This window comes from Nothobranchius furzeri, chromosome 2 (genome assembly GCF_043380555.1).
Source record: "Nothobranchius furzeri strain GRZ-AD chromosome 2, NfurGRZ-RIMD1, whole genome shotgun sequence".
Taxonomy (NCBI): domain Eukaryota; kingdom Metazoa; phylum Chordata; class Actinopteri; order Cyprinodontiformes; family Nothobranchiidae; genus Nothobranchius; species Nothobranchius furzeri.
The window spans coordinates 100,028,414-100,040,590 of record NC_091742.1 but is presented as its reverse complement, the minus strand read 5'-3'; the positions used below and the strand labels follow the sequence as shown (position 1 = coordinate 100,040,590).

The following is a 12,177-nucleotide window of genomic DNA, read 5'->3' as shown; positions in this document are numbered from 1 at the left end:
ATATCATAATGGTTCGATGGTTCAAACAGGCTCTGTTCTGCAAGTGTGAAAAAGTCTCTGCCAGTGTGGGAAGGAACCATTTCAAAGGGTGGATTGATTAGATTAATTGATAAATCCATGTTAGCCTGATCAACTAACAGGAATCATTTTCTAGCTACCACCGCCCACATTGCTGACAGAGGCGCAAATTAATCCTGATAGGACCCAAATAATAGTCACAAAGATGGCCTCTCGGTAACTTTCGCCCTAGTATTTAAAACAATTACATAACGGGAGAGTTAAAAGGAAAGTGTGTTATCACAGAAGAACAAGTACGACGATTTTCATTTCACCTTAAACTAGAAAACGAGTTCTAAATTAGGGAATCCAAACCAGGGTCAGAACGATAAAACTCACCTGTGGCCTCAACCTCCCTGAAAACGCAGCATATTCTACGGTTCTAACGGAACCAGGTTCTAACGGAACCAATAAAAATACAAGCTCGCGACAAATTTACTCCCAAATAGGGTTAAATATGCTTTCCGATTAATTGTTGAAAAAGACAGTTTTCTTTCCCTAAGTGGATATTATTAATTGAGATAGTGGATTAAATCCTCTCACTTTGTGTTTTGTCATTGCCCCTACAGGCCTGTTGGAGCATCCCACCTATAGGCGCAGAGTGCAGGAGTTCCAAATAAAGCTTATTTTCATCATTTTAAGATGGTCTCATCTTGGTTATGTTGCGGGTCCACTGTTAGATAAAAAACTCATATTATTACTATTGAACTAATATAAATGTCTTAACTGCTTCTTATTAAAACGCAGCTTCATCCTGTTGACAGATACCAGGCTCCACCAGTTCCTACAGGGAGGATGACCTTGCCTCGGAACCGACCTTTATCAGTAAAACTCCCTTGACCCCCCCTTCTAGCAATGGCTTTGTTGATTTAGGGTGCACCTGGAGAAGTTCAGACTCTCTTGACAGCTTTCCCGCCCGAGAGTCTAAGGAATGTCGAATGTGCGTGCGTTAATCTTTGTGTGTGCTTAATAAATACTGTCGGAGGACTCCCGGTCTGATGAGAGTGAACTGAGACCCTTGTTTGGTGTGTATTTTTCCTCTCCACTTTGCAAAGTCTAAATTGATTGTTTATGATTGGTGTTGATGGATTGATTACTATAACCCCCTGTGCTTTAGACTTTCCCTAAGGTGTAATCTTGGATTGATCAAAATACCCAACATCCACCACTCCTAGTGAGTCTTGCTCAGGGCCCGTAACACTCAGAACAGCAAACATGGAAACATCTGAAAAGATTCCAGTATTCCAAAATACTGCAACCATCCCTAAAAGGTTATTGTTGTGGGTCATAAGTGCAGCTGCTCTGATGAGTTTGTTGTGATTAAATGTTTAGAAAGAGCTGCAGCTGCAGGTAAATGTAGCTTTATCTCAGCTTGAAGACTTTACGTAACCACTGCTAAGGGCAAATAGCTGATCTGATTCTTTAATGCAGCAGAAATGTTATTATGAAATTATCTCATCAAGTGTTTCTCCTCCAGCATCCTTAAATCTTCTGGTGCCCAGATCCATTCACTGGGGTTTGAGTAAGGCTGTAGCATACTGGGGGCCATTTCTTACCAGAAATAGTATTTATGTTACTAATATTACTAATACTAGCCATTCAATATAAATTTTGTAAAATTGATTCATTAGGCTTAAGATCAAATTTGATATTTAAAAAAACTTTTTTAATTTTATTTTTCCCCCCGTGAACCAGAGTGGCCCGTCGCTGCATATGCTGCAAAGACTATAAATCCCATGGTGCTTTGAGGCGTCAACACGTCAGTCGAAGCGCCTTTCCTTTCTGTTTACAGTCATTAGCGCCCATGCTAATAGCATCGGCATCTGCAGCGTTAAGCCTGAGTCATGCTTCTCCGTCAGCTCCAAAAGGGAGAGACCAGCACGCACAGACGGAGGCGTTTTGCTCTCATACTTCTCGTCTCCTGGGGAGTGTTGCAAAGCAATTCCTCACCAGGACAGCAGAGGGCGTAGCGCTGTTCTGTGGTATCCTGTCACGTATCCCGTCCAAGATAGTGTGTTTATATTGTGTTGTGTATATAAGAGACTTTTTAACAGACAAATTCGTCTCTCATCCTCCTCCACCTCTTCATGCTCTCACCACCTCTAAACCCACGTTTCCTGTCAGTTCTGTCCACAAATGATTGCTTTTCCTGATATGTTCCTTGCCTCAGGGTTATTTATGAAGCATCCTCATTTTTAAACAGCCTGCGGAGTAGAAATGCTCCGATCAGGTTTTTTGCTGCCGATGACCGATACCGATCACGTGGACTGGCCATAAATTTTCTACGAAGTTATGAGTGCTGCAGGCTACATTATCTGGGAATAAAGGAACAATAACACCACCTTAAATGCCATCCATCCATCCATCCAGTTTCATCCACTTATGCGGAGTCGGGTTGCGGGGGCAGTACTCTAAGGCGAGAGTCCCTACATGGAATAAAATGCCCGGTTTTTCATCCAGGAGCAGGAATGGAACTATGGAGGGGCTAGAAATCAGTCAGGAAAGATCCAGTTTCTGCTTATATTACAATATTTATGGACTCTCAGCGTAGCGTGGTTCTGTTGGGCGGAGAGGACGCAGAGCGCTGATCATTGATAAGCCCGCTGCGTCCGGTGCACGATACATTCTCAAGGTGGCGCAACAAAACATGATTATTAACACATGATCATTCATATCTGTTTATATCCTCTGGTATTCTGTCTTTTAATCGTTCCTAATGTGCTCCGCTCATCGTGTGCTGCGGTGATTTCACCTCACTGACGCAGCATCGAAACGCTCTCCGCTTTGCGGTCAGGAGATCTCTTTGATCTGCTCAGAAGTAACTGATGAGGTGAAAAAGTAAGAATCCAGGCAGCAGATTTTCTGGAGAGTTTAGAGGAGATGCAGGAAGATGAGAGACAGACAGGACAGGAAATAGTTAGATAAAAACAAGAAAACAAAGTAAAATGTAGGTAGATTTATCTCCACTACACGTTTTTACCTATAAAACAATAAGTTATACACATTTCATATTTATACATCTGATACAATTCAGATCACCTTCAAAACTCACACATCCAGGGCCGTTTCAAGACATTTTGGGGGCCAAGGCAAAACGGAATACCCCCCCAACCCTAACCCGTACATAATAGACATGCCGCCATTACACTGTTAGCAGCAGAAATTACATGTTATTAGCATTTCCAACACAAATGCATGTTAATGAGATGCATTATATTTTACTGCATATATTTACGTGTTACTGCGACTAAGAAGAGTGTTATTGATACAAACCGAGCATGTTACTGAAATGTAGGTCAAATATTTAAATATATTTTAACTATAAATATCAGATGGGAAAAGGAACTAAACACCAATCTAATGCTTATTATGGAGCCTTTCATCATATTTAGCCTTTAAAGAAGTGAGGCAGTTGAATGCACAGAGTGCGCATGTGCTGGCGCACGGTCAGGATGGTACCACCTCTGCCTCAGTTTGAGCCAGGAAAAACTCTGCCTACATGACAGCGTGACCTGCACCCACCTCGGCTGAAGAGCCCCTGGACAAATCAACTACGACAGGACACAGCGAAGAGGAGACGCTGGAAAAGGATAACTGCTTCAATCACCTGCACCCAATCTCCAACCTGGTTTCACGGTCAAAAGATCTGAAGGACTTTTCGGGGTCAAGATCAGCTCCCTGACAGGTGGACAATCACCTCAACACGCCATGGAAGGACCCAGACGTCTCCCTATTGAGAAGTTGAACTGTGCGCTTTCACAGCCCAAACTCCATTCTTATATTCCAGACCTGGACTTCAAGGAAGTCATCAACTTAAGACTGAAACCATCCTGATACACGGACGTGGACTCGAACCGTTCCAAACCGTTCTTCAACCGGGACTCAGTCTACGGACAAGCCCTTTGATGAAGAATGCCAGGTTTGCCTCAGCTTCTGCCATAGTTAGAGCTGCATGAACTGATACTACCTGTTCCTCATTCACAGAAACAGTCGTGTGCGACCTGTAGCTTTAAATTCATCTGATGTTTCAATAAACTCTACTGATGTTTTCTGTATATTTTATGGTTTTGCTAATCCTTCCCAATCTCTTTACAGGAACTGCTCTAAATAGTAGAATTGTTGCATGGCAGTAATTTCACATCGAGATGTATGGAATAGCTCTTCTTTAGTTTATGATGGTGTTGATTTAACTGATTTCCATTATCTCACTTGTATCTCTGTAAGCTGCTGTTTGATGTTATCGTCAGATGTCTTATATATATATATATATATATATATATATATATATATATATATATATATATATATATATATGGCTATATATATGGCTATATATATACATACATATATATATATATATATATATATATATATATGTATGTATATATATAGCCATATATATACATACATATATATATATATATATATATATATATGTATATATATATATATATATATATATATATATATATATATATATATATATATATATATATATATATATATATATATATATATACATACATATATATATATATATAAATATATATATATATGTGTAGGGTTGTCACGGTAACCGGTATAGCGGTAAACCCCGGTAAAAAAGTTGACAATAAAAATAACCGTCCAGTTTTAAAAAAACTAAATTATCTCGGTGGGTTTACCGTGGCCGCGGTTTCGGCGCGATGACCCTTACCAGCCACCGTCGCTTCAGCTGAAGTTCCCGCGGCGCGCACACGCACTTTTTAGTTTGCAACGGCACCAAAACTTTGAAGCTGAAATAATGGCCGAAGGAGGAGACGGCAGTGCCCAGGACATCCATCAGCCCTCAAAGAAGACTAACTCGGAAGTATGGGCATATTTTGGATTTCTGAAAAATGCTGAGGGACAGTTAATAGAAGACGGCTATCCCGTTTGCAGAACGTGCAGGAAACAAGTGTCTGCAAAAGGCAGCAACACTTCGAATCTAATGGCACATCTGCGTGACCATCACCCACGTCTCTACAGCCAGTGCAAGGTAAGTTAGCATTAGCATTTTAGCTTAAATGCATGACGTGAGGACTTTTGGCTGAGGGAGAATGCAACGAGTCACTATATACTGCAGCCGCAGCGTCCTCTGGCAGCATTTAAACCGTGTCACGGACACCCTGTTGCTGGATGAAGCATCTTATTTGTTGATGATGAAGAGAAATATACAATTAGTTCCTTGTCATTGATTTGTTTACTTATTCAATGCCATTTATACTTGAACATTTGGATTTGATTACATAGTGTAGTAGTTATTTTAGTCATTTGTTTAAAGTGGCTATTTATTTTAAATACATATTTTTTAAGGTTGACTTGTACAGTGCTCAAGTCAAGTGTGGACTGGAGTTTTAGATTTTCATTTTGATAATGAAGAAAACAAGTATATGAGAAAACAAGTGGTGTTTCTTTGATTTGTTTACATATTGTTTATGTTTTGAATGTTTGGATTTGTATAATTTAAACCTGCACTGAGTACTGTAACAAGTTCCAGAAAAAGAAGCTATTTGTTCCTTTACTTGTGAAAAGTTGCACTTTTGCTAAGGCTTTGTGTTATTTTAGGTTTAATAAACACTGTTAAACCTTTTCAAAACTATTTCAGTTTGTGTAGAACAGGACTATCAATGCTTTCTGAACATATGCAACACCGTTTAAAAAATACAGCGATAATACCGAAAACCGTGATAATTTTGGTCACAATAACCGTGAGGTTAAATTTTCATACCGTGACAACCCTATATACATATACATATATATATATATATATATATATATATATATATATATATATATATATATATATATATATATATATATATATATATATATAATCAGACGTCAACCTAAACAGTCACTCGACAGACAGGGCTAAAAAAATATGATCGACCTTTTACCCCATCACTTTCATTTTTTAAATAGTAATTAATAAACATTCGATACCATTACAATTTCCTTTGATATAATTTTAAATAAATATTTAGAGTGCCCAGGTAGCACATAAACAATGCAATTTAACGGTTTTCTTAAAGTAGGAACGTTTAACCTGTGCAGCCAGAGCGCTCTCCTTCCTTCTGCTCTGCGTAAACCTGAACTGATCACCTACTTGTGTGTAATCAAATGTCTATAGGGGACAAGATGGAAAAGCTATAGCCATGAGGTTCACTTTTACCTCAGACCGACTTATTGCTGTTTTATGGTGTGGCTGAATCTGCGATCCGCTGCCACGCGGACTGGAATAACAAATGCTGCAGTAACATGTAGTCAGGTTCATGAGGAGTCACTGGCTGGAGCGGACCCGACTTTAATACGTCATCCCAAAATAGAAGCTAATATCTTAATTTGACCTAGAATGAAAAATGTTATAAAACCCAAAGGGCGTCAGTTTGTTTTCAGAACTGCTGGGGACAATAACCATACACTTGAGTGGGGTTTAAAAATTGCTGGGGACAATAAAGTAGGCTAGCACAGGGGTCGGCAACCCGCGGCTCTTCCATCCATCTGATGCGGCTCTCTGTGCTTGTAAAATAATGAATGGATATTTAAATAAAATGCTTTATATTTTACTGCATTAATTTTACATCTGTATGCCAATTCTAAATGTAAAGATTGTCTGCGTAAACCTGAACAGGTCCAACCCGGTCTTACTGTGAGACCGGGTTGACGCGTCACGCTTGTGCGTAGTCATATCGGCGCTTTCTGAGCTGAAGATGTGAAATTCTGGGCTTCTCCTCAGACGGCTCCTGGATGTGTCGCCACATTGGAGACAGGAACAAGCGCTATTCAGCCAAAGTTTCATAATCAGGGACCATTTTCTAAGTGACAAGTCTCTCTGAGAGACCGGGTTTGGAAAACACTCGCTTCAGTGGGAGGAACCTTCCCGCATGCGCTCTGGTTCTGCGACGCGCTCCAAGCCAATCTCCACATCTTCAGCTCAGAAAGCACCTGTAGAGACATTTGATCACGCACAAAGTTTATGTGGAGCAGAAGCGGTCGGGCCACGGCAGGTGAAACGTTCCTAGCCTACATGAAGTCAAACTGTTTAATTGTAACATTAATATGTTACTGGACACGCTGGTCTGGTTGGTTAGACCACTGTTTGAAGTGGAAAACACACACACACACACACACACACACACACACCAATTAAAATAATGCTGATAGCGTGGACTAGAAGCCAGGTGATGGTTTACGTATAAATGATGATCAGGCTGCTGTAAAATGTAATCTCCATCCACATCCAGACACAATTATCCTCTATTCTGTCTCTATTTGCTCTGCTCTTGTCTGGGCTGACGTAGCTGACGGTGCGCGCGGCGCGCCTAACTAGCAGCTGATGCACATTTTACGCATTTGGAGAGGTGGGCTGGATGCTTTGCTTTTACTGGAAGATGGACCACTTAACGCACGGGTGTAGACTACATATTAATGACAAATGAATGAAAATTAAACTGGGAGATTTTACTTCATATTTTAGAAATTAAAATGACGGGGGAACACATTTATGACGTCTTTTTAAACGAAATATTCTAGCGCGACCTGCCTGCTTCACTAATGGGCCATTCCCATCTGTACCGGGTCGGCCTGGGCCGGGTAGCCCCAGTCGGCCCCAGCCTGGCCCGGTTGATTCCACACATCCTTGCCTTAAGCCCATGTGGGCTGATTCTACCCACCAATCAGAGGCTTGCTCTAATGGAAGGTGTGAATTTGCTGTCAGCAGTGGGTGTGTTGGCCCTGGTCGGCCTGAAGCAGACCCCTCCAGAAGAGGGCTGAGAATGAGCCTTGGTTGGCCCGGAAAAATACCAGGCCACCCAGATATGTAAACAACCTACGCTACCCGGCCCGGGCCGACCCGGTACAGATGGGAATGGCCCATTGGTCGCTGCTTATTAAGGTCCGTCCAAAATTACCGTGGCCCACCCAAAAATGAAAACCTGGCGCCGCGCCTGTTATAAACCTCTGCAAATTGTTGTTAATCACGTTATCAAACTCAGACTTTGTACAGCTAATGTCAAGATGTAAAATTATGAATTCAGTCGAGCTCTTCCGTCCGTCCCTCTCCTGTTCTCCTGGAAACCCGACATCGGCTGTCAGAAGCGGAGGTGAAGAAGGAGATGAGGCAAACAGAGTGAGTGCGACAAAGAAACCAGACTGGTGTGGAGGTGAGCAAAACAGAAGGAAAAGTGTGGGTGTTGAATCCCCCACGGGTGCAACGCCCATGCGAGCGACCGGTACCGGCTGCTGTCACCTGGTTGTGAGCAGCTCTCTGCTGTCTGAGGGTAGGCCCCGCCCACAACGCCGCGGCTGCTGCGGTGTTTTCTTTACTGTGGGAAACGGGTAATAATGGTGGGAACAGGTTGTTGACCCCTGGTATAAGATCTGAGCTGGTAAAACAAAAATCCTCATCAGCAGGCGTTTTTTTAAGTGGGGGGGACACAGCTGCCAATCACAAATTTTGCCGGGGACATGTCCCCGGTGTCCCCGGTTAAAGTGACGCCTGTGATAAAACCTCTTAAAAGTTTTTATCACAGAGGAGGCAGCGCTCATTTCTGCCTTCAGTCTGACGGCGCAGCGTGTGCTTCTTGAATCAGTAGGTGTGTGTGTGTGTGTTTGTGTGTGTGTGTGTGTGTGTGTGTGTGTGTGTGTGTGTGTGTGTGTGCAGCACAGCTCCATGAGCTGCTCCAGTCACCGCGTCTCGTTATCGGCGCTATTTAAACTTCTGCCCAGCCCAGATGTGCTCACTTGTGCACCCGTGAGCCGTGGTTCTGCTGGAACGCGTCTGACCTCTGACAGACGCACTCTGAACTTCAGATCTTCAGCGCGCTGTTAATAGCCTGAATGGGAATCATTTCTTGTTATTTAGTTACATCCACAATGTTCTGTGTGTGAGGTTTACAATGTCAGAACACCTGCATGAGACAGGTGTTAATTACAATCTGCCAGAATGACTCGCCACCTTCAGATTCCTCCAACACCGTTAAAAATGATCAAATACGGAACATATCGGCGTGCGCAGGCCAGAGTGCTGAAGCTCGGAGCATTGTTATTATGAAGCTAGGGCACATGTGGAGGACACGCACACACACACACACACACACACACACACACACAAGTAAAATATACTTGTTTTCAATTACATTTATTGGGCCCACTTACTTTTTCTTTGGCCCGCCCACAAATGAGTTTCTACGCTAATGGTGACACCTGACAGACTTCTCTGAGCTCCGCAGCCATTACACTTTTCACCTCGCACACCCCCTAGCGGCAGCTCTCGCACCCCCGGGGGTGCGCGCACCACCCTTAGGTTATCCGTGACTCGGGGCGGTTGCCTTGAGCTTCTGCCCCTGACTGCAGTTTGGTGACTTGTCTGCTTGCGGTCTCTCCTCTCTCTCCAGCTGCAGGTATTGGGTTATTGATACAATCCCTAACAGTCGTGTAATCATTAGTTTAGAAATACAGAATTAAACTCATTTTTATAAACTATGTTCTTGACTCTGTCTGAATTAATATGAAGTGTGTGTTCCTAAGGTCGTATTAAATCAAATACTCAAAGATTGATCATTAATAATTAGATGGAATATCACATCTTATTGATCACTCAGTAAAAGTAAGCACTTCCATCACGTTACACCATCAGCATGGCTCTACACTTCATCCTGCAGCATCCGGACTCCTGGGTACCTACACCAGGATCCTGCCAGCAGCAGATCTGGGGGGGATGAGGCTGGCCCGTACTCTGGAACAGCAGCTGCTATGTGTGGACTCTCGTGTGATTTGTTTGTTTACATTTGTAGTAAACCTTTCTCCAGTCATCAGGACTAAATGATTTAGGTTTCTTCTGGACTTTCCTGCACGAGTCTACATGTTGCTGCACTCTAACACATTTCTTATGAACCAAACAGCCTGAAGACCTGACTGCTGGATGACTCGTCTCCCTCACGTGTCTCTGGAGAGACCACTTGTGAAGGACTTGTTGACAGACTTACCATCTGACTCAGAAGACCTGCTCTCATTCCAGTCATCATCATCATCTTCATCATCATCATCTCCACTAACTTCAGTCTCTGAGGAGTCAGATGTTTGTTCATGAGGGTTCAGACCTGGGTTCCTGCTAGTTCCTGCTCCTCCACCAGCTGAGCTGCTGGTTGGAACATCTCGGTCTTCTATCTGCTGCTGATGAAGCTGTGAGATCAGAGGCTTCTCTTCATCATCCTCACTCTTTATAGAAGCAGCAGTAACAGGAAACCCGACAGCTTCAGGCTCCTCCTTCAAACAGAGCTGCTCTCCCTCCAGACCGGTCCAGAGCTCCTCCTGTTCCTCCTTCATGTGGAGGTGTTCTGGGTCCTGCTGGTCCTCACCAGGAGCTTCTTCTTTAACCAGCGCCAGCTGTGGAACATCTGTAGGACACACAGACACGTGATGCTACAGCCCACCATACCTTATGTTTACACCAGGAGTGATACCGGCTACATGATGAGGGCAGAAGGAACAAGAACATGAACTTCATGGAGATAAAAACATGTTTCTACGTGAGGAACAACAAAACCTTCCAGCACAATCAGCGTGTTTGGTTCTGAGCAGAACTTCTACGCCTCCTCCTCACAGCCCAAGCTGTAGGTGTGAAGCTTGTGAGGAGAAGCGTCTCCCAGATGAAACCAGCAACTATTCAGCCAAGAGGAACCTGAGTAAACACGTAGACGTCGCTGCTGTCAGGGACCATCTCTGCTCTTCAGCTCTGTGTGTTCTGTGTCCATGCTGTCCAGAACACACACACACGCACGCACGCACGCACACACGCACACGCACGCACGCACGCACGCACGCACACACACACACACACACACACACACACACACACACACACACACACACACACACACACACACACACACACACCAGTACCTGTGTCCATGCTGATGAAGCAGTCCCAGCTGATGGATGATCCTGAAGTGGTAGCAGGTTTTCTTTAGCCGTGTTTAGCTAACAGCTGCAATAGAAACAAAGCAGGAGAGCTGATTAAGATGCTGCTTCAGAACAACGCAGGAGATTAAAGATCCAACGCTTTGGTTCTGATCAGCTGAGGACACATCCAGTCTGGAAAAGAGGACCTTTGCTCACCAGAGTTCACGGAGTAGAGCTAACCGCTTTTTCCTCCAGAGTCACATTCAGATTCGGGCCTTTTCCGTCGGAGAGTGTGAGCAGGATGGATGAGAGAGCGAGCAGCGATCCTGCATCATGACCAACTCAGATGAGCGAGTCTGATAGAGGGAACCTCTTCAATCTGATGAAAGCAGCAAAACGAGCGCGTTTCTCAGAGAGGCCAAAGGAACAGCAGCAGATCCAGAGGGCAGGAAGTCTAGAGAAAAGCTTTTCTCACCCATCACCTGCTTCTGGAGCTCCGATTGTCACGAAGACCGCAGAATAGCTTCTCTGCTTCTGGAAAGAACTCCACCAAGTTGTTGAGGAGGAGAAGAAAGTTTCCACAGCCTGGTGAGAAGATTTCTGCAGCAGCAGCAGTTAGTCGCTTTAGCTGATCAACTCTCCCAGAGACTGAAGTGAAGACATTTTTACTGCAGAGCCTCAAATCTTCTCCTCACACACCACAACAACAACAAGCTAGCTCTGCTAGCAGCTTCCGGTTTCTGCTGCTTCCGGTGGTCCGTGACCAGCGTAAAGGTGCGCTAGCGCCACCTGCTGGACTAGAGGCTCACTGACCCAGCTAGGCAGAAGAACAAAGATAAATGTTCTACAGATCCAATTAAATACTGTAACATATACTAATAAAATACTCAATATAAATACTACTACATCATGGGGGTCCACTAGAATACCTCCACCTTAAAAAAAACCTCCCACCCATGCATCATAATCATTTTTCTTCCAAGATGGCAGCCCAACCAGTCTATTGTATGTTGGACCCTGACTGTTATACGTTTTTGTGTTGTACGCTCTTATAGTTGATGTTTTCTTTCCTGCGTTTGAGACAGATCCTGTTTGACCACTTTCCTGGAAAACAAAGGCCTGCTGTGTGGTGTGGTTCGTTCCAAACTTTTCACAATCTAAACCCACAAACTTCAACCATCTTCAACCTAGATCCTG

At 43.6% G+C, this 12,177-nt stretch overlaps 1 protein-coding gene across 2 annotated transcripts in view; it reads right to left on the bottom strand.

The window, feature by feature from the left end:
- LOC107374653 (oocyte zinc finger protein XlCOF6) overlaps nt 1-11,938 on the bottom strand; it is a 27,847-nt gene extending 15,909 nt beyond the window's left edge. The window contains exons 1-4 of one of the 2 annotated variants that reach the window (XM_070548478.1): nt 11,456-11,938; nt 11,197-11,359; nt 10,981-11,065; nt 10,065-10,475 (exon numbers count right to left, since the gene is read on the bottom strand). In XM_070548478.1, coding sequence (XP_070404579.1) covers nt 10,065-10,475; nt 10,981-10,990 — 421 coding nt within the window. In that variant the 5' untranslated portion in view covers nt 10,991-11,065; nt 11,197-11,359; nt 11,456-11,938. The remainder of the gene's footprint in view (nt 1-10,064; nt 10,476-10,980; nt 11,066-11,196; nt 11,360-11,455) is intronic. The other variant, XM_070548479.1, reaches the window with a different exon arrangement.
- Between the last annotated feature and the right edge of the window lie 239 nt (nt 11,939-12,177).